Source organism: Helicoverpa armigera, chromosome 9, assembly GCF_030705265.1.
Source record: "Helicoverpa armigera isolate CAAS_96S chromosome 9, ASM3070526v1, whole genome shotgun sequence".
NCBI lineage: Eukaryota > Metazoa > Arthropoda > Insecta > Lepidoptera > Noctuidae > Helicoverpa > Helicoverpa armigera.
In genome coordinates, this window is record NC_087128.1 from 6,888,504 (window position 1) to 6,916,438 (window position 27,935).

At 36.5% G+C, this 27,935-nt stretch overlaps 1 protein-coding gene and 1 long non-coding RNA gene across 5 annotated transcripts; both read right to left on the bottom strand.

The window, feature by feature from the left end:
- On the bottom strand, nucleotides 1-27,663 carry LOC110370029 (telomerase-binding protein EST1A). Of its 4 annotated transcripts, XM_049839398.2 has the most exons (26): nucleotides 27,525-27,663; nucleotides 26,288-27,289; nucleotides 25,157-25,296; nucleotides 18,233-18,393; nucleotides 17,870-18,145; nucleotides 17,513-17,639; nucleotides 17,277-17,439; nucleotides 16,650-16,866; nucleotides 16,452-16,565; nucleotides 16,260-16,369; nucleotides 15,527-15,719; nucleotides 14,842-15,331; nucleotides 14,623-14,733; nucleotides 14,359-14,541; nucleotides 13,762-13,823; nucleotides 12,833-12,984; nucleotides 7,108-7,265; nucleotides 6,426-6,499; nucleotides 6,249-6,346; nucleotides 5,306-5,468; nucleotides 4,707-4,824; nucleotides 4,243-4,416; nucleotides 3,860-4,013; nucleotides 3,239-3,478; nucleotides 1,649-1,821; nucleotides 1-1,444 (listed from the first exon to the last, which is right to left on the bottom strand). In XM_049839398.2, exons 2-26 carry the CDS (start codon nucleotides 27,243-27,245, stop codon nucleotides 1,397-1,399), a joined length of 4,857 nt encoding a protein of 1,618 aa, XP_049695355.2. In that variant the 5' UTR covers nucleotides 27,246-27,289; nucleotides 27,525-27,663; the 3' UTR covers nucleotides 1-1,396. The 4 variants fall into 4 exon arrangements, with proteins under 4 accessions (XP_049695355.2, XP_049695353.2, XP_049695354.2 ...); XM_049839396.2 differs by having other exon boundaries at nucleotides 17,277-17,436; nucleotides 26,288-27,655; XM_049839397.2 differs by having other exon boundaries at nucleotides 15,527-15,704; nucleotides 26,288-27,655.
- LOC135117300 (uncharacterized) lies at nucleotides 18,840-23,648 on the bottom strand. The gene is made up of 2 exons (XR_010276780.1): nucleotides 22,125-23,648; nucleotides 18,840-19,345 (listed from the first exon to the last, which is right to left on the bottom strand). It is a non-coding gene; the product is annotated as an uncharacterized LOC135117300 (long non-coding RNA).
- Nucleotides 27,664-27,935: the final 272 nt, after the last annotated feature.

The window sequence follows — 27,935 nt, forward strand, 5'->3', positions numbered from 1 at the left end:
TTGAAGTAATTCAATGTTTAATTAAAACGTCATGATCAAGACAAAAGTAACAGCATCAAATATTTCAAAAATGAAAAACTTTGTTACAATAGTTGTTAACCATATTATAGTTTATCATTATAAATCTGTTTATACATAATAATTTTATCTACATGTGAAATAATAATCAGTTTTAAATGTGAGGGTGCCGATCAATTGGTTACAAATGTGCACCAAAGCCACAATGTATTTTTTTTAAATATTTTTTTCAATAAAGTAAACAAATCAATAAACAGACTCCTACATCTGATGATTCTGCAATAACGCACCGGTGAACATGTAGGCAGGTAAAGCATGAAAACCTCTATTCGGAATATAAAACTTATCTATATAGTAAAATTATTGAAACTATTCGAGTGTATAATTGCATTAAAAGATAGACATTTCGATGCTGATTATAAAAGTGATGAAATATTTGCGTCTGTGTTATCTATGCTAGTTCTATACAAACCTGAGTAAAAACACCAAGTGTCCTTGTAATGTCAAACATTTTGTACTACATTTTATTATAAAATTATCATGATGCGGTTGCTCACTTGTAATATAAAAATGTGAATCCGTAAGTAAATTTGTTAGCTAATCCAGCATTTATTCAAAATACTTTTCATACATCAATATTGGCTGTTGTGGTTTTGTATAGTAGGCAAAGGCAACGCACCTTGAGCCGCTTAGTAAGTAAGAGCAATGAATGGCACGTGACATCTCAATGAAATCATGCAAAAACATATTAAAGGTATGTAAATAATGTATGTACTTAAATTCAATTAAAATCATAATTTCTAAAAATCAAAATATGCAAACGTGCAGTCGATTCATTAATTATCATAATTGGATCAGTTGATAACATTGTATACAAACCATATTACATACTAGGTGTCCTGTACTTGATGTTTGAGATAGATAATACAATACAGTTTGTTTCTATCACCTAACTAGAAAATAATAAAAAATATAGTTGCTATATTACAAAAAAAGTAAATAAAAATAGCTCAGCAACACTGAATTTCCGATTTATCTAATACCTTACAAATAAAACGGAAAATACGTAAAAAAATAACAAAGTAAATGTAGCCCAGGAACACGGAGGTGGAATCCTAAAGCCCTTAACAAAATCTATTTATATTTTAACCATCTATTGGTGTATTTAATTTTACTTAATCTATTCAATTCCTATACTATAATGAGGCGCAATCACGTACCTCAGATCCATACAGCACGCATGCACCTGGGACAGACTGCTATTATCTTTATTAAGCACTATTATCTTTGCAACATTAAGTCTCCTCGCTTTCAAGTTAATCATAAAGTAAATCAGAATATGAGCTAAGTGTTGTCGCTTGTGCTGGCGGCAAGCGCGTCAGTTGCGGCCCGCGCCCGCGTCCTCGCTGGCCGGCGCCGGGGTGCTCTGCAACACAACGTCACACTTGATCACATCTGCTATTGCACTCAACAAATACGAGTGTCCTGTCTAACTAGCATTAACATTAAAATAGAAAGAGAGAGAGCGAAATATGTACCGTATGTGCTCATTACAGTGGCAACCGGTAGCAGTGTCCTACACATTAACTACTTGTTAGTGCTATAATGAGCAATGTTAGAGGAAATGTACCGTGGCATGATCGCGGCTGATTCCAGCCCACTTGACGAAGGAAGGCAGGTCGCGAGTGGGAAGCTCCGCAGCCAGCGCCTTCACGCGCAAGTTCCTGTCGTCGGTGAGCAACACCACTTCGCGCACTCGGCGAACTACTTTCGGCGCCTCTCTGCCATCGTCCCCGCGTGTATCTGCAACATTATGAAAATTAAATTAGGCTCAAATAGCACGATATCACGACACGATAGCTAGCCGATATCCCCGCTTATATATTTTGTCGCGTACTGGAATGTTGTAAGGAAGCGTCATTAAAACAAATAATCGGCGGCGCCAGCGCAGATAAAATCAGCGTTCACGCGAACTAAGATATGTAGTAACAGGCTGCCTCCGTCTAGCTCGGCGGACTGGGTCGGCGCTACTACCGGTCCGGAGCACGCGCCGCCCGACACGCATGTTCACGCTACTGGACAACACTAAACCAACTCTTCAAATCACAAATAATTAAAAGAATATAATTAAAAAACCCATATACAAAATTAAATAAACCCAAACTACATAATCGTCTACCTAAGTATTGTATTGCATGTAGGTAATTATACCTCCCGTGATAAAGGAGTAACGATTACGTTCATATAGCAATCAAGTAGGTTTGACATTACAGTATTCTTCCACAAACATCCCTATATTTTTTTTGTTAACAGACGGGGTGACACTCACGGATATGTAAAAACAAACGACACAAAAGTTTCTTTTCTCGCGGTCCAATGTACTATTACTGTTATATTTATAAAAAAAAATGGTGATACGATAGAGAACCCGACGAAAAGCCTTGATGGTCACAATAATGAAAATACTTTTTATAATGTAAAATATTTCACGAAAATTGTCGTTGCAAGAGCCATTGAAATAAATGAAACTGATAGAGGGTTCGTATTATGAGACTAAAAGGCCCAATTTCATCCAAAACAGTCTAAATAAACAGTTGTCTTAAGAAATGAAACGATTTTTATGCTGTTGGTGAACTTAGGCTTTGTTTTGAATTCAGTCCAGTTGTTTTAATGGCATCTCGCAGTTCGGCCTTGAAGGCTGTTTGGATTTACTGCTCAATCGAACAATTCCCTGTCAAGTATATAAGCCAGCCAGCCAGCCAGGAGCAAGATTCGGAAGGCACGATAAACTGGTGGGACCCGACTGGCATTCGAACATCTTTGGCGATACATACGGGAAGTCAAAAGCCAGAAAGTTAGGTTGCCCGGGTAACTGGGTTATAGAGGTCAGATTAGTCGCTCCATGCAAATCATTGGTTTTCAGTTGCATACGGTTCGACTGGCAGCCGACCCCAAAAAATTAAAACGCGGAAAAGGCAGATAATGACGTTGTTAGTGAACTTGGGCTTTAATTCTGAATTCAGCTCATAGACTTCCTTTGAGTATGCACTTAACAACTAATTTGACAATCGAGCGTGTAGGCGTTGAGCTACAGCCATGCGAGAGTGACCACACAAGTGATTTATTGGTTTATTGGTACAGTGCGCAAAGCGATCCCCACTCTTCCGCCGAGAGCTCATTATCCGTGCCGATAACTATAGTGATGTAGTGTGTGCGTTACCGTTGTCGAGCGCGACGTTGGACTGGTGCCGGTGCAGGCCGAGCGCGGTGGCGAGCACGCGGTCGTCGTTGGTGGCGGCGCTGGGCCCGGCCGCCTCCTGCGTGCAGGCGCGCGACGCCAGCAGCGTGCCGCGCGACGTGGCGAGCCGCAGCGCGCCCGCGCCGCCCACCCACGCCAGCGCCGCGCGCGCCGCGCCGCCCACCCGCGCGCTCAGACGCAGACCCTCCAGCTCCGTCATCACTGTGACAACACACGAGCGTTACCAGTATAGGAATCATCGACAAAAAAATATTGGACCTTCTTTTAGACCAGTAAAAACAGTAAGTCAAATAGGGCAGTCGCTGCTTGTAAAACACTGGTACGGTACACAGCTTCATCCGATTAGACTGGAAGCCGACTCCAACATAGTTGGGAAAAGGCTCGTCAGAAGATGATGAAAAATATTGAACGCTGTTTTTAAACACATAATAGAAATCAACATACATATTATACTTTTAGAGTAATAGTAGTCTTTCATATGCGTCGCATTTTTTTAAAAGCTTAACCATTCCTTCCAACACATAAAAACTCGCACTATGAAACTACAGTTGTACTGTATATTCCGGACTAATCATTACTTACCCACTACAGGCACGGCAAGTGTATAAGGTTGCGAGGGTTCTGCCACGATAGCTTGGAGCAGTTCTAGATGATCGATGAAGCAGTTGGTGTCGGGCACCAGTAGACGAGGACGAACCTCAACCTCTGCGGCCACGAAGCCGCCACGTAATATTTCCTGAAACAAAAGTACATAAATATAGCATTCGAACATTATGTTAATATATTCGAAGGAGTAAAATGCGCCCTTTGAAAGTTTGATTTCGCAAACTTTTTTTTCAGAATTTATATGTCATGCAGTTTTACTCCATAGATACTTACAAGCTTTATTGCGCAAAAATTTTAAATTCCAGACATTGTCCAAAAGAGACACGAGTATTTTATTTCTGCAATTTCCTCGTTCATACCTGCATACGTTGACGATGTTTGTCAAGCGTGGCCTTCCTGTTCTCGAGCTGTTCCTTGCGTCGCAATAGCTTGCGCGTCGCTTCGTCTGTGCCCTCGGCCTCGACTCCTTCGCTGTGGCTCTGAGCCTCGCTAGCAACGCCGCTTTCGGTGCTTTCATCCTCAGAATTTTCAGACTACAAAATTAAAAAGTTTTAAACTGTGAGAAGCAGTTAAGTTACAATCGAAATATCTAATTGATCTATACTAAATTTTGTACTGAAAATATCCACGTTGTTGTGTTTAGTTAACAAGAAAAAAACAAAAACATTTGGAAAAAGCTACTGAAAACACACCAATGCAGAATTTTCTTCTATCCATAGAAAAACAAAATCTTTTGAAAAAGTGATTATTTATGGTGAAGCTCAACTTTGTACTTCACCTTTCTAAAATATTTGTACAAAAGTATATGAATAGATAAGATTACCAATTGCTGCAGCGGGGTAAGTAGCGGCTGTACTCGTTGTACGGCGCTGACGTAGCGCGGCGCCGCGTCCGCTGGGTACTCCAGTCGCAGCACCGGTGGTTCCACGCCAACCAAGTACCTGAACCACGACAGATATAGTGACTTATACCAGGCTATATAGTAGTATGTACTAATTGTTTATAAATGAGGCATCTAAGGCCCATAGAAAATACAATACACAAAAATTATAAAATTAAATCAGGTACTAATACCTATTTTATACAACCTAAAACTAATGCACACGAAGTCGCTTTGTGGGTTTTAGAAACCTTCACAAAGCAGCCTGTTGTCTGGAAATTACTGATTGATACACCAGTGTATCGGAGATCACATAAATGTCGGTGCTACAACTGATCTCTTCAGTGGTGTCGGATTGCTATCCCACCGGGCTGAGAGAGCGATGGAATAGTGAGTACACCTGTCTCTGCGCAACTAGATAACTTAGCTACTCGACTACAACCGGCAAGACTAGAAGCCGACCTTGCCTTTTAGTAAGAAAAGGATAGGCGGATGAAGTTGGGTACAAATCTGTAATACAAATAATAAACATGCGAACTCACTCAGTGCCGAAAAACAGCAGCTTGCTAACTCTAAGCGCGTGTTCGGCAGCATGGTGCTGGCCAAGTTGCTCCGGCCGTACCCACGCGACTGCCGGCTCCATGTACATGAGCGGCGTGAACCCGCCCAGAGACGCGTCCTCCGGCAAGCGGACGCAAACGTAGCCTTTAAATCAAAAGCATATTAGTCTTGTATACCTACAGTAATAAACAAAAAAAAATTCGTACTAATAACTGTCTAACGCGGCTAAAACACCCTTGCTCTTTGCTGAAAAAAATTATACAAGCTATTTCCTAGCAAATCAATCTTCGTTTTTGCACATATCAAAAACAATTTTGATACTAGAGAACAAAGTTCAGATCGCTCAATGCGCAGCAGTTATAAAACTGGGTATTTAACGTGGTACTTAAAACTTTAACATAATTAAGTTTACTTTTAGGACTTTGTTAAGTAAGTCAGTTTATTTAATTTCTTAGAATGGCGGTCGTCTGAAAGGCGATATAGTAGTTATAAAGACTATCGTTCTCATTATCCTTATGGGATCTGGGGAACCCGCGACGACCGCAACACCAGATACATTGATACCGGCGAAGCTGTTAATGCGACGGGATTATGTATCGCTATAATGTCAATTTACTTTTATCTCGCCAACAATGTAGCTAATGTTAAAACGTTAGTGGACCTTATTATAGAATTTCTACAGGGTTTTATGTTTATTTCAGTATAAATATATCAATAGATAGCAAGATTGTTACAGTACGTTTCAAATATATATTTTATTGACAGAAAAATATGCAGTACGCTCATTTCCCGTCATGTATTTTCGCATAATCAAAAATAAGTTGAAAGAGATAACGCGTCAGAAGAATCAGAATTTATTAATATTAAGATTTATTAGTATTAAAAGGACTTCATAGGGTTTTAAAATAAGAATAAGAAACTCACCTTCTTTCATTTCGTTTTCGAATTCTATTGACTTGTCATCAAGAGCTTCCAATATGTTCATAAGCTTTGCAAGCCAATCCCACGGGTCGTTATCAGCTCTAAACACAAAACCATAATTTACTATATCATCATATTTATCAGAATAGCGTGTATTAACGGTAAATAATATAATCTTACCCAATATCGAAACTGTCGAACGATGGTGGTGGATTCCATACGCTACTATGGCATAACATCCAGTCAGACCACACCTTAAAACATAAATAACCATTATGAAACGATCATACTTAATAAATTATTATCAAATTAACACCGCTATTTTCTTAATTACACGTTACACCAGAGTTCCCAAGTAATTGGTGTTTTAATAACTGTACATCTTTAAACGTTTATAAAAACAAGATCTGACCCTCGGAATTACAGTAACCCACAAATCAAAACAGAGACGGTATAAATAGCTAAGGGATATCTTCACAATATAATTTAGAAGATATCGCTTTCGTATGGCTAAGGCCAACCAGTGGTATTGTTTTCTTACATCGAATAAACCGATGAAATCGATATACCTCGTGAATACTGTTCTAAAACAAGTTAGATGATACTATATTAGCTGGGCCGCAGTTGTAACTTAGTTTGTTTATAGCATTGGAATTGGAATTTAATGTGTCAAATTCTGGTGGAGACTTATACAGACTTACTACAAAAACTGAAACATCTGATGAACACTTGTCTAAAAAAGTGTGGCTGCAAATGGATCTTATTTCAACGTCATTATCAGTTTTAGACAAGTGTTCAAATGTTTTTGTGGTACGACGGATAGTGGTACATAGAGCTTGTATGTATGTGTATGTGTGAGTACCTTGATGGCAGGCAGTAAGAGCAGTGCGTCGGTGTGATGCTGCGACTGCGGCGCCTCAGGCAGCAGCGCGCAGCAGCGCTCCAGCATCGCGCCGAACATCAGCAGGGACACGCCCAGCGCGCACTCCAGCCACGCCGAACGTTCTCCACTGTTGCCCTCTTTACCAAAATTGTATAATATGAGTATCATATAGGTTAGATGCTTATCTAAGCAATAGTGAAACTTGCGTAATACAAAATATCTTCCCATCTATGAATAAAAAGAGCGTCAATTCATAGTAAAAGACATATTAAGAGCGTGTACGTCAACCGCGCGCCATTTGGCCTAAAAAGGTACTTTTCAAACCACTGTTTCTCATTAACTACTTATCCTATAACTATGTTAATTTCTAATAACGCAAGTTAATTTCACTGTCTATATAGTTAATTGAACATAAATTTCAATTTGTGTAGTTTAAATACTTAAAACCCCTATAACGTAACAGATGATTTATAAAATTCCCGTTCAGCGTCTATTTCGAAGCTTAAATTCATGTGAAAATAGTGGCAAATCTAATCATATTTATTTTTTTACTCATAGACGAAATCCCCATGCCTATAGTTAGTTGAAAACATTTTTTGATTTAGGTCTCTATCTTTCAGAAAAATATATTTTAACAATGTGAAAAATTGAGAATTTCAAATGCTTTTTTTACCTACCTATCTTACTTAATTTAATATAATAATTATTTACTATAGTAATATAACTCTTTTTTTTTAACATAAACTTTACATTATAATTTAATCTCTCGTTTTTATTTTTTTATAAATTATTTAAAAACTACTATAAAACGCTGCACGCGAGTCAACTCAAACCAGACCGCCGCAAGGCTTCGCAGAGAGAGGACGTGTCGCTCCGTCACATCGCGTAGGGTGAATAACCTCTGCCGTGGATACCGAGAATAGAGTACATTTCAAGCGCGACCAACAAATCTTGATACATTACTATTTTATTTTGAAGCTCAATTTTGAAGCATATTTTTTTTATCGATTGCGTTGAAATTTTGTTTGAAAGTTCAGTTTTAATGACAATGTATGATTCTATATCCAATATGGGGGTATGCCCAAGATGGAGACAAAAATATTTTTAATGCATTCCTACGATATGGGTATCAAATAAAAGGGCTTGATATGAATAACTCAACAAAAAAATGTGTCGCGTGTCTTAATCCAATATGGCGGACTCCTTAGGCTAGATAGGAGCAGAGCTATTTATATGTTCATTTTGGATGTACCCTTGACTTTTGATCCCGAATAACTTTTGAAGCATATAGGATAGATAACTTAAAACTTTAATTTTATTTATTTGGTAAACCCAAACTCTTCACCAATATTTGGCTTTCCGGCAATTGTTGTTATTTGACCACAATTTTTCGGTCTGGATGGACTGGACCATTCATATAAACAATCAATTTTTCAAATCGGTCCAGGCGTCTTTGAGAAATCGAGAACAATCACAAAACAATCTAATTGAAACCTCCTCCTTTTTTTGAAATCGGTTAAAATACAGAAACTCTTACATTGCCATTAATCATCAGTCGACTATTTCGTACTGTTGAAAATTGTATGTAATATACAGAAAGTCCTCAAAACCAAGATATTCATAGGTGTCCGATTTTTTTGCAAAAGTGTGTAAGTATTAACGACTTATTTTCATGCCTTTATATTTTAGTCATCCATAGACTTACACTATTTTCTCGTTATTTACTATTTACTAAATGATATATTTTTTGTTCTACTAATTTCACTCGAAAGGATCAAAATGGTTTGTGTGACTATACGTGAAGTATGATAGGCACGCACACAGCCGCGACGCTAGTCTGCGCGATTTCTTGCGTTGAATTACCTAAAGTTGACATCGCGCGGCGAGCGTATACGCTCTTAATGTTAGTTTGACATACACCAAAGGAATTCCAGCTCCTTCATATGTTATCCTGCGGTTCAGTAAAAGAAAAGTATTACCTATTCACATAGGTAAGTAAAACTATACACAATACCATCCAGATCCATATATCAATATTTGCTCAGAATAATTGGTAGCGCTGTCTATACGTACCTAGTTGTAAATACGTGTTAGGTATTACGTATGTGCATACAATCGTGCCTCTCATCCACCTCACGCAAAGCAGTTTGCATTAATCAGTAAACGATCAGGACCCAAACGGAACCAGCTACTTGTTGAATCATCGGATTCTCCGTAAACAATATTGATGTACGTCGAAATAAAACGAACGTGACCCAACATTTTTTTTACTTAATTATATTTTCCTCAGAATCAGTAAAGCATATATCCACGAATTGAACATCAATTAGATTACGGCTAACTTAACCACAAGCCTATTATATAGTGGGATCCACGATTAATCCACGATAATTGAAAATGTGTTAAGACTTGAAACCGGATGGATTTTATAGATCCCCTTTATGAATAGCCAAGTGCATACATTTTTTTTCTCATGTTCTAGTGATGTACGAACATAGCGAGACGTGCATGCATAGTGACAGAAACATGTCGTCATTGGATCATCCACCGACAGCTCATCGGTCGAGTCGAGCCGGTCCGATATAAATAGTCGTCTAAAAATACACAGCACGGATTGCACCTGCAAACGCAAAACACCTACTATACTGCTTAACAAATACCTGGATAAACAGGCGCACAGAAATATCTCGCAAGCAACATTTGTTACGTGTGTCATAATAAAATGCGTAACAATATACATATAGCACAAAGGTGCAGATAAAAGTAGCTTTTCTGTATATCAAACTATTTTAATACATCCCACAATTTCACAATAGATGTTTATAAATATTCTGACGCGCTGGCCACATAAGCGGATTATGCATTCATAACTATCGATATTTATACGATATTATTTTATTCATTATCAAAAATCTAAGTTCCAACTGATTTATGTGTTTTTGAATGTAAAAAACGTTATCTCATATATCTTTCCAGGAACTTTTTCCGTCACAAGCGCTGCCAAAGGGCATCGCCTTGCCGAACGTCGTAATTAAGGGTCTCGAACGCCATAATTTTTCTATAATAATTCAAAACATCATTACGAGTAATGGCGTAAAAGAGTGGTCGTCACCGTGCCGACGCCGAGTCAGTTTGTTGAACCTGTCGCCATCAAATGTGTGCATTTGTGCGGTGCGCGGGCGCAGGCGGAGCGGCGGCGACGGAGTGCAGTGCATCAACCTCCAATAACTTGTAATTTGTAATTACAAACCTTTACTGCGCCCGGACGGAGCCGCAGGAAATAGCCACGTTTACAGCTCACGTTATATATTAATTTCGAAAATCGAATACGTGTATACCATCGCGTTTTTATTATTTACTAGCTGTTCCTCACTATTTTTCTCACGTCCAAAACTACTTCCACACCCAGATAAAAGTAGCTTAAGCTCTTTGTTACGTCAACTATTTGCCAGTGAAAGTCCCACTAAAATCGGTTAAGCTTCAGACACTACATCCACAGGCTGCACCTAGTCAAAAGCGGTGTAGTGGTAGTAGTATGTGTTAATTTTATTACAAAAAAAAATGAAGGCAACTTGTCCAATTTTCATATTTTCTAAGTTACTTATATCATAAGTAGATGAAAGCGACATGTCGCATATGGACATTATAAATGAAAAATAAAAACTCGCAAGAAAACAGCTTCAACATGAATCGTTTTTTTCTATTCCAATTCATCTGATCTGTTATTGCATATAGTCTGAATGTTTTGTTCAATTAACTTCACCATATAACATTTTCTTTTTTATTAGAAAACAAAACCGACGTCCGGAGCGAACCGAGTCCTCAATTATCTTTTATAGCACTTTATATTCTTATTTTCTTTGAATAACCATTTATCTAGAACTTTTTATTGCAGTCCCTTCTGTAAATTAAGCAATTTTATGGGCATGCTTGTATCAGAATGAAATAGAATTAATGTCTATTTTATTTAACAGTAACTATCGTGCAACGATTCAATTTAATGTCCTTTTGGTATGTAAAGGGATCTATAGTGATAGCGAGAAGCCTTTGACATACACTAGCTTCCAACAGTGGTTTCACCCGCGTCCGGTAGAACTACGCCGCGCCCCCGAATAAAAAGAAAGAAGCATATACCCTCCAGCAATAAAGAGGCTATATAACACCGAATTCGTTCTGGTACATTTTATAATGTTAATATTTTGCCAATATTTTTGGAGCCGTTTCTTTAGACAGAATGCATGTAAACACAGTAAAGCAGATACTTTATTATACGGAATGCTTGTTTTACGACGATGAGACATACGTGAAACATCCGTGCCTCAGTATCAGTACCATGGATAGTAAACATGTCACTCAGGCGAATACTAAAATGTTTTGACCGCATAAAATACCTGTATCCATTTCTTATCGGACGCGTGACTTTTACTCCTATTCAGAGCAATTAACGACGCCATCGTGTTAGATGCCGTTATATCGCGTTTTACTCTTATTTAGCGCAGATATTACTTGAACTGATGAGTCCTACTAGTTATATTAAAGAAAACATAGAATATTTATTTTGATGAAGAATAACTCTTTTTAATAAGAATTATTAAAATAACTTATTACTCTATATTATTTGCCTCATCTGATATTTGGCATGAATCATTAGGTATGGATTAGGTATTAGTTGACACTACAGTATCAAAAACTGAAACAAAAAATATGTTCCCAAAAAATAATGAGTTAAGTTGTCGTGACAAAAAGGGCAGGGACCCAATTGTTAATCTCATTCCCCAAATATGATAATAAAAGAGGATCAAATTTATATACCTACGATAATTTTGAAAGAAAGAAAGGGGATCAAGATTTAGTAGTTAATACAAAAACTTTTATTTAGGTACGCTTGCTTTCTTTACATAATCACAAAACGGATGCGAAAAAAATCGAAAGTAAGTTTTTTTAATTATTTTTTTATACATTTACTTTCCATGTTTGTTGGAAACTTGTTATGTTTTTTCTTTTCGCTTTAATAGTTTAATATGAGTTTACTTTGGTTTACATTTTGTATTTATAATAATGTTTTGCATTCGTTTTGTTGAAAGTTTTCATATAAACACGATAGATAAAACTCGCGAAGCCTAGGTATTCATCGCTCAGATCTATCTAACTAAGGGGAGCAACGATCTAGTAAAATACCAATTAAACCGGCAGGAAGCGGATTACTCAGGGCGGACTCCCAGGCACAAATCTCAATCCCAGGCAAATTGACTTCTGCGTGTCTATTCGAAAATATACATATACATTAAATGTAAATTATTTTTGTAGCTTTATAAAGCGTCAAATGTAAACTCAAAAATTCACGGTTTCGTTTCCACGTATTATTAATTACTCAATATTTATACGAATATTGTATCAGCAAAGCACTAAGCTTTGTAAAAAATGCAGTTTCATAGAATACTAAAGACTGGAACCAAACTCTAATACGAGGAATTCGCCACCTAGTAGTAGGTGTTCGGGTTATTTGACACGTCGAATATTTTTAGTTTTACAAAAATGGGCGGGTTCCAAAGAAGGAAAATGAGGGCGTAGCCAGTAACATTCTTCGTCCACTGAACACCTGCATTTGGTGGTCACGCTAGCTATAAGTAGTATGAATCTAGAATACAAACAGTCAAAAAATATATGAATATTTTAAAGTGAGTATTAGAAAAATGTGTATTACCTTTCAATGAGGCGGCAGTCGTTTCAACGGCGAACATGTTAAGCGCAGTGAGTTGTAAGAGCCTTGCGGCAGGGGTAGGCAGTGGCTGGCGATGCAGAAGCGCGCGAAACTGCCGCAACATCAAACTGGCACTCTCGTAAAACGTCTCCATTCTGCAGACGAACGATAATATGAAGACACATACTATTTTATGGCTGTAAACCTTAAACTTGAAATAATGTTCTAATTAATAGTATAGCTAATATCTAAAATATAATAAATTAGGATCATGGTCATCATGGTCAGCACTGCTTCTCGCTTAATTCGCTTCATTTTTTTTATGGCGCTCAGCATTTAGAAAAGAATATTAACCGATCTTCTAAGAGAAACTTTTTAATACTAGTCATCGAAAGTGTCCAAAATGTGACAGTTGTGAAGGTGTTTGGTGAATTAGGATCAAATACAATCATGATTCACATATTTTTGTTGTACCTAAATAAAGTTGCGAAAGCAAAATATCATAAAATCATCAATAGCTATAAACTTAATCCATCTGAGGTTAAAAGATTTTTATTTGCTCATTTAATTAAGGTTTGAGGTCATTACTTTTTAATTGACAAACTTAATTGATTTAAATAAGGATTTCGGTTTATTGTAAAGGACAGGACATACATTTTAAAATATTTACATCTTTAGGGCATTCACATTTTATGTTGTTATTAGGATATATCAATATAATATACTTACTTAAATTTTCCAGACCATTTACGAGCCGAAAGGTTATCGCTATTAGGACATGAGCGTCGAATCAATTAGAGTAGTATTTTTATAATGTTATTACACATATTATTTTATAACGTTTATAATAAATAGTAAATAGTTATTCATAACGTTTATAATACATATTAAATAGCACAAAATAATTAACATAATGATACTGTACTGCTTACCCTATTTTAGTGATGAGCTTCCCATGAACATGTAGATAACTTGTAATGAAATTTTTATTCAACTGGAACAATCAGAAGACAGATTTCCATTAAATTACATAAATCCAGTAGTATGTGTATTCAAGAGGCATGTTCTGAAATGGAATGTCTAAATTTTCTATGTTTGTATGTTCATTCTATCTATGTACATCTTTGACACCAACTGATTGAAGGAGAAAGGAGACATCTCGAAAAAACCTGGACTATGAAGTCTGAAATCACTAAACCACATTGAGCAAACGTGGTGATTAAATCTCAAACATTATTTGTGGGTGAAGAGGCCTGAACGATAAAACGCTGATGATAATGATATATTAATTTACAATTCGTTAGGGCCGGTGATAATTATTGTTGGCTTAAAAGCAGGAAAAACGGTAACTTGAACGTTGCAAACCAATCAACAGTCGCAGTTATGAACTTCAGATCAAAAAATTGAAATTTCATCTTTGTTTCGGTACTGTAAGCTACATATTTTTATTCGGCACCGGAACTTAAGGTTACGTGGTATATAAAGCTATGGAGGCTGTTTAAGCCATGATGGTTATATCGCGAGTGTACCTCGACGGACGTCATGGAAGCCAGTTGTTCGTCCCTGGAAGCGGGCCGGAAGGTGGTAGTCCTGTGTCCGCTCGGCCGCACCCACACTTCTCTCTTCATGCCTGCCGTGTTCTCTGTAGTGGTAGTGCCCTCAGTCTTGGAACTTTCTAGAGCAGCCCGACGCTTACGTTCCGCTGCCTCGTACTAAATATAAAAAATCATTGTAATAACCAAGGAAAATGCAGGACTATTTTAAAAATATAAGAGATTATTTAATAATCAAACCTTTTTTCTGTTTTCGTCGAATAGTGATAGTAAACTTTCTCGTGCTGAATGAAATGGATTGGACGACATTAAACTTCTCATGTAATAGTAGACTGCATCTAATTTTCTTCTCTGAAAATAAAAAATAATCGTTAAGAAACAGCACAGATTATATGGTTGGCATCATTTGCTACTGAACATAAAAGGAATATGAAACAAAATCCATTGCATATTACTTACCGCATATATCGCTAGTATAGCAAGCTGGTTGTAGGGTCTGCCATTTTTTGGATTGATTTGTTGAGCTTTAGTGTACCAAAATTTACTCTTAGCATAATTATTTGTCTCGTTCACTTGTTCCTTATATCTTGCTAAATCTCCCAAAAAGACATATATCTTCTGTACTGATATTAAAGCCAACCCCACATATCCTAGACCTTTTGGAGGCAACACATGATTATCATTTATATAATCGTCAACATTAAACTTATAAGTCTTCTCCAACATTTGCACTAGATTCTCAAAAAATGCATTTCCCTCTTCAATAATAACATTTATCAATTTCACTATTTTCGGTTTATCTTCTGGCGTCATCTGAGAAAAACTTTTTCTTAAAGGTTCTATGAAGTTGTAGTACAAAATTTTCCAAAAATGATGCTCAATATTATCAGCTTGACAGTACTTTAGATCTGACATGAGGAGCCTCTGTAGTGCGTTTTGTAAAAAAGCCCTGAAAACAAATAATTATACTGTTATGTACTCGCATTTTGTTATTCGGAATTTTTATTTAAATTCAAGATATTCTTTACAGCAGAGCAATATTTTTTAAACGTGATGAAATCCCACCGTAAATTGTAGAAAAATATACACTAGTCTTTGGATCTCAAAAGGAAGTTTCATAGCTACCACAGATAAGACAATTTACCTAGTGTCAGTAACATCGGGCCAGTGTTCCGCGAGGCCGAGGGGGCCGCGCAATATGTGGGTCTGTAATATGACGTCAGCGCGATCCACCTCCTGCAGCAGCGAGCGGTGTCGGGCCGCGCGAGCCGCGTCATTAGCCTCGTACCCAACGTTCCCGCGCGACGAACTCTCCTTCATGCCTGCCGAATGTACTTCTTATGTACCAAAAAAGCAACTTCTAAATTAACAAGTTCAATGATAAGCCTTTATGGACGGTGTTCAAAAAAGATCCCCGGTATTTCATAAATATCCTTGGCTTTAATAGGTTGACTGGGGCATTCAGATTTTTTAATGAATTTATTTATTTACTCGAATATCATATTTGTTTATACTGATTCCCATTCAATCATTCAAAGCAATCTAGTCATCGGTTTACCACTTTACCAAGAATCATAGATAACCGATAAACATAGCCCTTTTGTTTATGTATTGTCTGCCATACTGCGCAATTCATACGGCTTGCTATTATCTATAGGGCGATTTTGACCCGAAACCTTTCCCGGATTAATGATTGGCAGCTTGTAATTTATTTCGCTCTTAGAAAAAGACTCGCTTCCTGTTAGAGCTGAAGGTATATAGAACCAAAATAATCATTTATATTGCAGGTTACAATAGCGGGGGAATTCTGGTAATGATATCTTCAAATACTTGTGCCTTAAGTGTGGGTTATTGAATAATGTATATAATATGCTTACCTCTTTCCATTCTAATGTCTATTTTACTTGGACTAGTTTGTACAATTATTGGTTTGGATGGATTATGATGATCAAATAAGGTTTTCTGAGTTTCCACTGAACCTCCTCGTCTGAAAACAATCCCGAATGTTAAATATCGTTATCTCTCCCCCACAATCTAGTAGTCCAGTTTCAATAAGTAGCAAAACTTACCCCGAATCTTTCTGCATGTGTGTTATCGAAGACTGTGGCAACATAATTAGCCCAGGCTGTTGCCCACACGAATCTGAAGCCGGCTTGTTGCGCGAGCTAGAATTCTCGTTATGTCTAGAACAGAAAGACAGTACATGAATAAACGTCGAATGCATCACGAAACGAATTTCACATTATTTAGGTCGTAAAATCACTTACTTATCGTGAGTGTTGAACTTCTTGGACTCGAGAATTTCTTCTCTCCAGTTGAGGAGTCCGGAGGCCGGCGCGTGCGAGTGCGAGGCCGCGGGCGCCGCCGCCGCCTGCTGCGAGCCTTGCGCGTGTTGCTGATGCTGAGAATGTTGCTGGTGCTGATTTTGTGAAGGCTGCGTTTGTTGCACTTGTTGCGCTTCGGCGTTTCGGCCACGGCGACGCTCTGTGAAAATAATTAAAACAAATTACATTTCATTTTAAGAGGTAGACAGACTAAAAGATGGGAAGATGACCTCAGCAGAATAACGAGCCCTACATGGAGTCGAACAGCTAAAAATAGAACGGAATGGAAAACTCTAGAGGAGGCTTTTGTCGTAAGACATGTTGAATAATCGTAGACTAGTAAGTAGTTAGTTAGGTAGAAGGCTTTTTATTTCATTTTGGACAGATTAGCACGAGTACATATAACAAGACTAGCCCAGGCTGTGGGGCCCCGCATCACAACTGAACTGACGGTTTTTTCGCTACCTCCATGAATGTTTCTGACTTTTTAGGGGAGCCCGCCATGAGGCTCTCTCCCTGTCTCTTTGACATGAGTATTTAGTTACAATAAATTGATGTTAATGAACTGACCTCTATTCTCAGTAGTGCGGCGGCCGGCCCGCTTGCGCGTACGCCGGGCCGAGCCGCCCTCGGCGGGCGCGGTGCTGAGGCTGGCGTGGCTGGGCGCGGGGGACACTCGCCCGCGTTCTACACTCGACGTGCGACCGTTCGCCCATGACCCGTTGTTTTTCTTCTAGAATAAACACCATAGTATACTTTGTCTTGCAATAAATAAACAAATAACTAGAAAATGGCAACTATTTTACCTGATTTGTTGATAACCATGCAGCAGATTTGGACATGGACGATGGGATTCGAAAACCATCTGTATCTCTCGGACTAGTTGCACGATTCGTTGACGTGTCTCTGCTGTTACATTGCGAAACTATTCTCCTGAAATTACAAGTATTTCATTTTATTGTGGTAGGCATACCAATGTGGCAATGACGGTCCGTAAAAATTTGGGAATGTTATCAATGTACTCTTTTGATTAAAATGGATTAACATCCTTCAGCATATAACAGAATATCCTAAAGTGAATGTATATATGTTATGGATGAGAATGCCAGCCAGATAAAAAATCTCACATGAACACAGCAAATACAATAAATAATGACACTAACCCTTCAGTGCTCTGTTCTCTACTATAAGAACGCAATGACCTCCAACGATCTAAATCATCTCTGCTGTTTCCGATGGTAGAAGATCGATTACTCCTGTGACTGTCTCGCCTCTCCCGCTCCCTCTGCTTCAGTCCCGAGTGTATAATTTCGTGCTGTATACTAACATTGCTGTCCTTTCTAGGTCTCTCTGCAGGTTCATACTGAACGCTTGCTGTACTATCTTTTCTGTTTCGTTCAGATTTCTTTTCCGAATTTCGAAGACCTCTACTCGAACTTCTGTAATTGTAATTGAAAACTTAGATAACTGTAATATTTTAAACACTACACGGTTTATTATTTTGTCCGACATATTTTTAGTCGTACCTCCGGTCTTTACGTCGAGGTCTTCCGGACCGCTTTGACTCACGAGGTTCAGCAGGCTTTATATCATCCTGCACTGATGATTTCAATGGTTGTGAAAAGCTTGTAGATGAATCGCACATATCATCTAGTTTTATATTTCTCTCTACTTCCTCCGTCCAATCCTGAAAACATTGGTGATCAAAAGTTATGTGCAGGAACTGGTGGCCCTGTGGAGCACACAAGTGTTTCTTGTGGTCTCGCAAACAGTAACAAATTGTCAGTGTTATTGTTAACAAAATGAAAATAACAACGTTCAAAGAGTTCTTTTTTTTGTTATTCAAACATATTACACTGTACTCCTTTTGAGTTGGCACTTAACTAAAGGTAAACAATCTTGATAGAACTTTTTACTCCAATACATAATAAACAAATAAACAACTGCTTGAAATACTGATTCAATTGATAAAGTAACAGTCATTATTGCATATATGTACATTGATTTTTAGTTGCATTTTATTTTTAAGCAGAGTCTTAAATAAAAACTTAATATCAACAAAAACTCAATACATATCTTTAGATTTTAAATGGAGGACTTATAGGAGGTATGGGATTAAAAGAAATAATATACTAATTTGATATTGAAATATTTATTCTATACTTTAAATGGTACTTGGAAGCAATACGTCCGTCTAACAAGATCCCGTGACGCAGTGTGTGTAGAGTTAAATAAACAGTAGATTGTTCAGATAGAACAAAGAACAATGTTATCGAAAGTTAGGGGTATTAGTTTTTGCTTTATATAATCCAACACGCCCCCTCAAAAATTAATCCCTAACTTTTAGTCATTCGTTAGTTTACTATACAGTATCTAGTCTACAATTCAACATTACAAAGTGAATACCAACTTATAAATACGACGTAACATATTATACTTCCAAGTAAGGTCTGGGACAACTGTACAATAATGGTCCAACATTTGCTGCACAGGATCAGGGAAACCCAGAAAACCTGATCAGACCATTTCATAATGAAATTGTACTTAAATTAAAACTTATTCTATACCCAATCCTTTTCTCAGTCTTATAAAAGACACGACTGGTAAAGGTTTTGTCAACAAGTCTGCCAACTGGTTACCTGTGGAAATATAATTTAATTTTATTACATTTTTCTCAACTTGTTCTCTAGAGAAATGATATTTTATATCTATGTGTTTGGACCTTTTATGACTTGTTGGATTATTAGCTATGCTAATACATCCGTTATTATCTTCATATAAAATAATGGGCTTATTAATTTTAAGTTTATGCTTTCTGCCAGAGACTTAAGCCATAATGCTTCTTTAACAGCTTCATATAAAGCCATATATTCGGATTCAGTAGACGAGACCGCTACTGATGTTTGTCTCTTTGTACACCATGTAATTGTATTTTGATCAAATAATTTAAACACATATCCAGTAGTGCTTTTCCTATCATTACAATCGTGGCCACCCCAATCTGAGTCGACATATCCACTTAGGATGTTATTGTAATTATTTCTTGTATATGTTAACTTCAAATCAATTGTGCCTTTGATATATCTTAAAACTCGCTTTAAGCATAACCACAATTCTTTATTGTTCTTATTTGTGTACCGACTTAAAATATTTACGCATGTACTTAAGTCCGGACGCGTACAAAGCATAATGTACATTAAACAACCGATCAGGTGACGGCATGGTGCGTCACACTTCTTATCAGCGTTAAGAGCTTCATAGTTTAATTTAAGCTCCATCGGTGTGTTTATAGGATTGCAATCACTCATATTAAATTTATTCAAAACGGTTTTAATGTAAGCACTTTGGTCTAAAGTAATTTTATCATGGTGTCTCTCTATTTTAATGCCCAAAAATAATTTGATATCGTGTAAGTCGGTCATTTCGAATTTAGTCATTAAATATGCTTTGAAATTATTCATTGTTTGCAAATCTGCACATGCTATAACTAAATCATCGACGTACAAGATTACGTAAATATTTTTAGAAATGTCTCCTTTACCTTTCATATATATACACCTATCTACTGGGGAGTTCTGAAAACCTATTTCTTTGAGACATTGTTCAAATGTTTCGTACCAACATCTAGCTGATTGTTTTAAGCCATAAAGAGCTTTGTTTAATTTGCATACGTAATTATCTTTACATTTTACACCTTCAGGAACTTTCATGTAGATTTCTTCCTTTAGTGTACCATTTAGAAATGCTGTTTTTACATCCATATGATGAATCAGTAAATTATATTGATTTGCGTAGCTAATTAAGAATCTAAAGCTTGCTATTCTAGCAACTGGTGCAAATGTTTCATTATAATCACTAAGATATTCTTGACTGAAACCTCTAGCGACAAGACGTGCCTTATATCTTGAAGGTTGACCTGAAACGTCATTTTAATAGTGAATATCCATTTACAGTCTACAATATTTTTATTTAATGGTTTTGGTACTAATGTCCATGTATTATTTTTCTTAAGAGAATTGAGTTCTTCTCTGACTGCTTTTTCCCACTGATTCCTATCGTTCAGAGATTTAATTTCATTTAATGATTTTGGTATATTACTTGTGATGGATAACGCACTATAAACATCATAGTCATTTTCATTATATGATTTACGCGAACATGTTTTCAGTCTTTCACTTCTTCGTAAATTTAAAAATTCATCAGGTTTATCCTGATTTTTGTGTTTCAAACTACTCTCAGATTCATTTTCAGGTTCATTCGGTATTTCATGACTACCGATTTTTCGAATTTTACTTGTACTGCATTCATCAGATTGAGAGCTATCTGATTTAGGGCCAGAACTATGAGACTTATAAGACACTGATTTTGTTACGGAGTCATTATCAGTTTCGTCTTGGGAATATGTATTATTACTCCGTTCAGGTCGTAATGAAGGCCTAGATTCGATAAAATTAGTCTCATCAATTACAACGTCCCTTACAGTTTCATATTTTTCGAATTCTGTATTCCAAACTTTATAACCATTGGGTTCATAACCTACCAGTATTCCTTTCCACGACCTATTGTCAAATTTGTTTTACTGGTTTTATTATGAACATATACAGTTGAACCGAAAACTCTGAGATTTTTAACGCTTGGTTTCCTATCATGCCACATCTCGTATGGTGTCTTTGATTGACTTAAAGCTTTCGTAGGCGTAATATTTATTAAATAAACTGCAGTTAAAACTGCATTTCCCCAAAACGTTTTGATGCTTTAGTGCCATTTAACATAGCACGAGCTTTTTCTGTTATTGTGCGAACCATACGTTCTGCAACACCATTTAACTGTGGGGTCCTAGGAACTGTTAAATGATAGCTTATGCCTCTTTCTCTACAGTAGTTTTTCATTTCGGTGGATAAGTATTCACCACCGTTATCACTATAAAGATTTACTACTTTGAAATTGAATTTAGCCTCACTTTTAGCGACATAGTCTTTAAAAGCTGTAAACACTTCTGATTTGTAAGTTAACATATACACCACACAATAATGTGTGTATTCATCAACAAATAAAACAAAATAATTTCTGTTATCTATTGTTGGAGGTGTTATAGGACCACAAACATCTGAATGCACAATAAACAGAGGGCGTTTAATGTAACTTTTGTCTTTAACTTTATTAAAAGGCAGGCGAGTCTGCTTCCCATTTATGCATGCTTCACACAACTTATCATTTGGAGTTACGGTATTTATTTCATCTAAGTCATCAATCATATTATGACATTTTAACTGCAGGAATTTAGTTTTACTTATATGTCCTAGGCGTTGATGCCATAATTCATATTTATTTTCATTAACATAACATGCTTGGGAAGCGGATTCCCCTTTATTACTGGTATTTTAAACTCTAGAACTATAAGATTATTCAATGTCTTACCTTTCATGATGATTTTACCTTCCTTTGTAATTTGTGTGCCTTTGTCATCAAATATTATGGTGAATCCTGCTTGCTGCATCTTTGATACCGATATTAAATTATATGGTACTTCGGCACAGAACAATACATTTGTAAGTATTCCTTGCACTCCTGTTTGACTGATAAGATTTATGTTTCCCCTTTTAGTTGCTGAAATAAATGTATTGTTTTTAGCTACTGAAATTTTTAAAGGAGGATTTAAACATTCAAACGATGTGAAGAGATCATCTCTATTTGTGATGTGATCAGACGCTCCTGAATCTAATAGGAATTTAATTGTCGAGTGGTCTTTTTCATAATGGTATGCGCTTGTCATGAACGCAAATCCTGAAAAAGAAGAATTCGAGGTCGTTCCCTCTTGCAGGGCAATAGTTTGGACTTGTCTTGTCCTTTCTGGGGCATTGTTTTGTATATTTGTCTGTCTTTTGAAATAGAAACAATCCTGTTTCTTGTGTCCTTTGCGTCCACAGTAATGACATTTCACAAATTTTTGTTTGTTTGTTTTCTTGAATGTTGTATTCTTCAAATAGTTTTGTTTTGTGCGATTGTATCTGTTTTATTATATTTTTCTTCAACATGGAGTATCTTTAAACTGGTATCACGACTCTCGTTTTTTAATTTTACTTCGTGATCTAATAGTCTAGTTTTTACAAAACCGAGAGTGATATTTTCTTCAGATAGTGTCTCAATTGCAGTGATAACGCCATCATATGTATTCGGGAGAGTAAGTAATAAATGAGCTACTTTGTCCGTTTCCTCTAATTTAGCTCCAGCAGCTGATAATTCTGTCAGCAGATCGTCAAATGTTGAGAAGTGTTTGATCAAGGGTATATCGGCTTTTAATTTTAATCCCAATAATTGTTTTCTCAGCGCTAATTGAGTTGCTACACTTTTCCTTTCATAGATCGCGTCAAAATGTTTAAAAACTGCTTGAGCAGTCCCATTTTCATTAATATAATTAAGATATGAGTCCGCCAAATATTCGACTATAATACTTTTGGCTGCCTTATTATTCTTTTCCCACTCAGCGGATCGCGTTCCAGGAATTTCTTCGTCAATAACACTGAGCAAGTTTAACTCTGAAAGCAGTGTACGAATTCTAAATTTCCATACACTGTACTTTTCTCCATTAAAAGGCTTAATGTTTCTTTTCACTTTTTCCATTGTCACAACTTTATTTTTATTTACAACTATGCACTTTACTGTCACTACGCACTACTGAATGTTCTCACTACTAAATGTCCTTTTTCGCACTGGGCCCATAACCTATAGGAGGTATGGGATTAAAAGAAATAATATACTAATTTGATATTGAAATATTTATTCTATACTTTAAATGGTACTTGGAAGCAATACGTCCGTCTAACAAGATCCCGTGACGCAGTGTGTGTAGAGTTAAATAAACAGTAGATTGTTCAGATAGAACAAAGAACAATGTTATCGAAAGTTAGGGGTATTAGTTTTTGCTTTATATAATCCAACAGGACTCATGTTGTGCAACACAATATGTACAATTATTAAAGCTTATCAGCCCCGGATCTAGGGGGGGGCAAGCCGGGGCCCATGCCCCGGGCGGCAAATTCAGGGGGCGGCAAAATCAGGCGGCTGCCTGATTTTAATTCCTAATAATACCATAATAGTTACCTACAGGGCCGTCTTAACCTATGGTGTAGGGTGTGCGAATAACCCGGGCGCCTCGGTCTCAGGGGCGCCCCACCACCAGGAAATTTCGATGAAATTACACCCATTGTATCATGATACTGACAAGCAAAGTTTCTAAAAAAGTCGCCTTCGCTTTGTTTAATTGATCATTTTGATTATTTTTCACTTTTAACATCCTCTAAGTGAAAAAATTCTCGCTCGCTACGCTCGCGGCTAATTGACAATGTTGTCTTTCTGATGGTTTATCATTTTTATTGACGCACCGAATCAACGAACACAAATGGCACTCGCTCTCATCACGGTTTCTTTTTATTTGTACATAATTCCCAGTTTAATTTGTGAGTCTTCAAACAAATAATTTAAAAAAGTTCGTGGCTTTACAATGTACTTAGTCACTTATTATTGTGTCGTAGGCTCAAAAAATTTCGCGCTCGCTTCGCTCGCGCAATATTATACATACGTCACTTTCATAACTTCATGACTCAAATCCACGCTGTATTACCTTTTATAAGTCAAATTTAGCAAAAAATATTATTTATGGAGTCCTCAAAAACAAAAAAGTTTGCGCTTCCGACTGCTTGTTACTTTACAGCGCTTTTTAAAATTTATTAACTTTTTGTGTCCCAAAATTAAAAAAAAAAAAAAACCTGGCCAACAGTTTGAGCCTACCAAAAAAGTGACTTTCATTCGAACGTTCTTATCTATATTCCTTGTCACTATTCTAAGTACTTCGATCAATATGTACTACTCAAAATCTTTCAATACATAGGTGGCGCTTGGGTGATGATTGCACCCAGGCGCTACATGACCTAGAGACGGCCAGTGAGTCTTCAAAATTAATTAATTTAACTTAAAAAAGTTCGCGGTCGCTACGCTCGCGGCTACTTGTTGCTTGACAATGTACTTAATCAAGTACTTTTGTGTCGTAGGCTCAAAAAATTTCGCGTTCGCTTCGCTCGCGCAAGATTATACAGGCATTATGTTGTTAATTGCAAAAGTCTAATCCACACTGTCTTACTTTTTATAAGACAAATGTAGCAAAAAAAATATTTATGGAGTCCTCAAAAACAAAAAAGTTTGCGCTTCCGACTGCTTGTTACTTAACAGCGCTTTTTTAACTTTTTGCCTATAGTAATCTGTCTCGACTTTCATAACTTAAACCTGACCAACAGTTTGAGCCTACAATGGTTTGGACACTTTGTCCTACCAAAAAAGTGACTTTCGTTGGTGAAAATAAACATAAGTAGGTAGGTAGGCGGGGCGGCATTTTCCAGTTTTTGCCCCGCCTAAAAAAAATTGAAGATCCGGGGCTTATATTATATTATATTTACCAAATTAGAGATGTCCAGTAAGGTTGCAGAGATCTGTGATGTAGTCTCACTGTCATGTTCATTGTCTGTTTCTTGTTTCTGTTGCTCCAACTGACTGCTTGAAATAGTGTTGGCCATACTGCTTGTACCATTCTGGGATGCTAAAAATTAATCATTATAATTCATTATACAACTAAGCTGCTACTGGAATGTGATTAAATTGGCCAGATTACCGATACCTATACTGTTACTGCATACTATACTGTCACCTTATTTTTTTAAAATATGTATTTATGTATAGTAAAGAATAATCACAAAATAAATGAATAACAGCAGTACATAGGGTACTCTGAGATATGGCGCAATGGATGTGGTATTGACATTTTTTTCCCTTGCCTGAGGATGAAAACTAATAACTTTTCTAAGTGTATAACTTACTACTCTATAAATACATATTAAACATCAAGGACTATAAAAGGTCAAAATGATTTAAAAAGCCTTCAATGAAAAATTTACACCTGGATAATAGTACTGACTAGCCTTATTACAGCAGCATTTGGCTAGAGAAATTCCCATCAATATAGATCCAGTCATTTCAGTAACTTAACAAACAGCCATGCAGGCAGAGAAAATTATTTGTGTGACTAAACAACAACTTGTCAGGTTGATTAAATGTAATGTTCAAATATAGTATGGGCAATTGTATAGGACATCTGGATCCATAAACACTTTGAGATTAAAAAAAAATAAAAGCTAATATTAATAAGTTTTTAAGTAAAAAGCATTGATGTTTTTTTTTTCAGATTTTTAAATTTTGCTGACCAACAATTTTTTTACTTGTAATCAAAATTCTGAATATTTCCTTAATTAGACTTAAATTACAAAAATATTCACATAATATGGTATAACATAGACATGCAAAAAGTTATTCCTCTTATACCTTCTCTGATGGAAATCCTTGAATGTAAGACATACTTACAAGAGGCATGGTATTTTCATGTACACCAGGAATAAGGAAACCATACTTTTACACCTCCCAAACCTTCTGAACTTTATAAATCAAAATCTCTAATGCAGTGAAAACACAACCAACATTTAATTATTGTTATTTACATAAAAACTACTTTTATTCAGTATAATGCTTATGCTTACCATCATGAAACTCCTGACTCTCGGTACTGCTTGGTCCGGTATTATTTTTTTCATTTACATGTTTGTTTTCTGATGAATTTGTATCATACAAATTCAAATATGAACTGCTAGGAGTAGATTTTCTAGAATTTTGAACTTCATAGTGTTTCAGGTATGTACTTATAAATTTTTCTCTGTCAAATCCTTCATTATCTCTTAATCTACCTCTACCTCTGGATGGTAATGTTTGAGACCAGTTTGAAATGTTGTAATAGGTGTCCTGGTTGTATGTAGGCTGGACAGAATGGTTCGAAGAATATTTGTCTCTGCGAGTTTGATCAGAACTATCAAAACTGTGATGGCCTGATTGCTCTAAAAACTTTTTTCTAAATCTTGGAGGTATATTATCTAAATTTACCATGTATTTGGGTCTTGAGGAATCAGATGTATAACCAGAAGAGTTGCGCCGACCTGAAGGTGGCTTGCCACCAGAAGATGACACATGTCTTCCTGCTGATGTTTCCATACTTCTACTATCTCTATTTCTATCTATAGAAGATTGATCCTGTATATGTGCAGGTGAAATGGATCTGGTTTCTGATGCTTGCCTATATTGTCTATTATAATTAATATCATTGTTTGTACCATCTTTATGATGGTAATCTGCTGATTGGTAAGATTTATCTCTTTTTGAGGCACCTCTAGTATAAGACCCTGAACCCTGTCTGTCTGGATTATCAGACATTCTTCTATTGACATACTGACTAGAATTATCACACCTCATGGGTGCTTTAGATTGTCTACCATTATCAGAACTAGAATCTCCTGATCTAGGCACGTAAAGCTGTTGTTCAGGCTTCTTTTGGCGCATACTCATCCCTTTGTAAGTGTCACTTAAATCGTCAGCAATAGAATTTTGAGATCCATAGTAGTTTTCGTTTCGGCTTTTAGAACCTCCATCTAAGTCATTTGTATCCATTTTTCCATCCAAACCATAACTTGATCGTCTTAATGGACCACTACCTGGTTTATAAAACTTTTGCTGTGGTTTATTTCTTCTATATTCTTTAGAGTCATCATCCATATCAATCTTATTTTAATACATTAAACATTTATGATAATAACATTATAATAAGGATTTTAAATTATAACATATCAAATAATCATTTGCTGTTAACACATTTAGGTTATGTTAGAATTAACACTTTGTTAATAAAATGAATACTATATATTTCAATTACTGAAAAAAAAGATTCACCTTATATTATATTTATAACAATACCAAATTTTGTAAGATAAATGAAGAGAGCACATCAATTCATTCACTATTTTTCTGACGAATTTCTGCTTCTATGTATTTTCTGTTAATTCAATTTTCAAACTGTCAACACTGTGGTTTTTCTACCATAGGCTAAAAAATATTTATCTGTTTTTATCTCAACATTTTTTGTGTTACTGAATTCTTTTAAAACCCGGGTCCAAGACTTACGAGACTTAGCAGCCCTATCGCACCAGACGTCGGATGCAAGGCCCTGATTAATTTAGTCCCAAAGTGTCCGCAGCGTCTTAACTCAAATGACTGCTTGATGAGACAAACGCAGCCCCCGAAACTAACTTTTTGTTCCATAAATGAATGACGGCAGCTAGAAAGCAATGTCGTTATTACTAA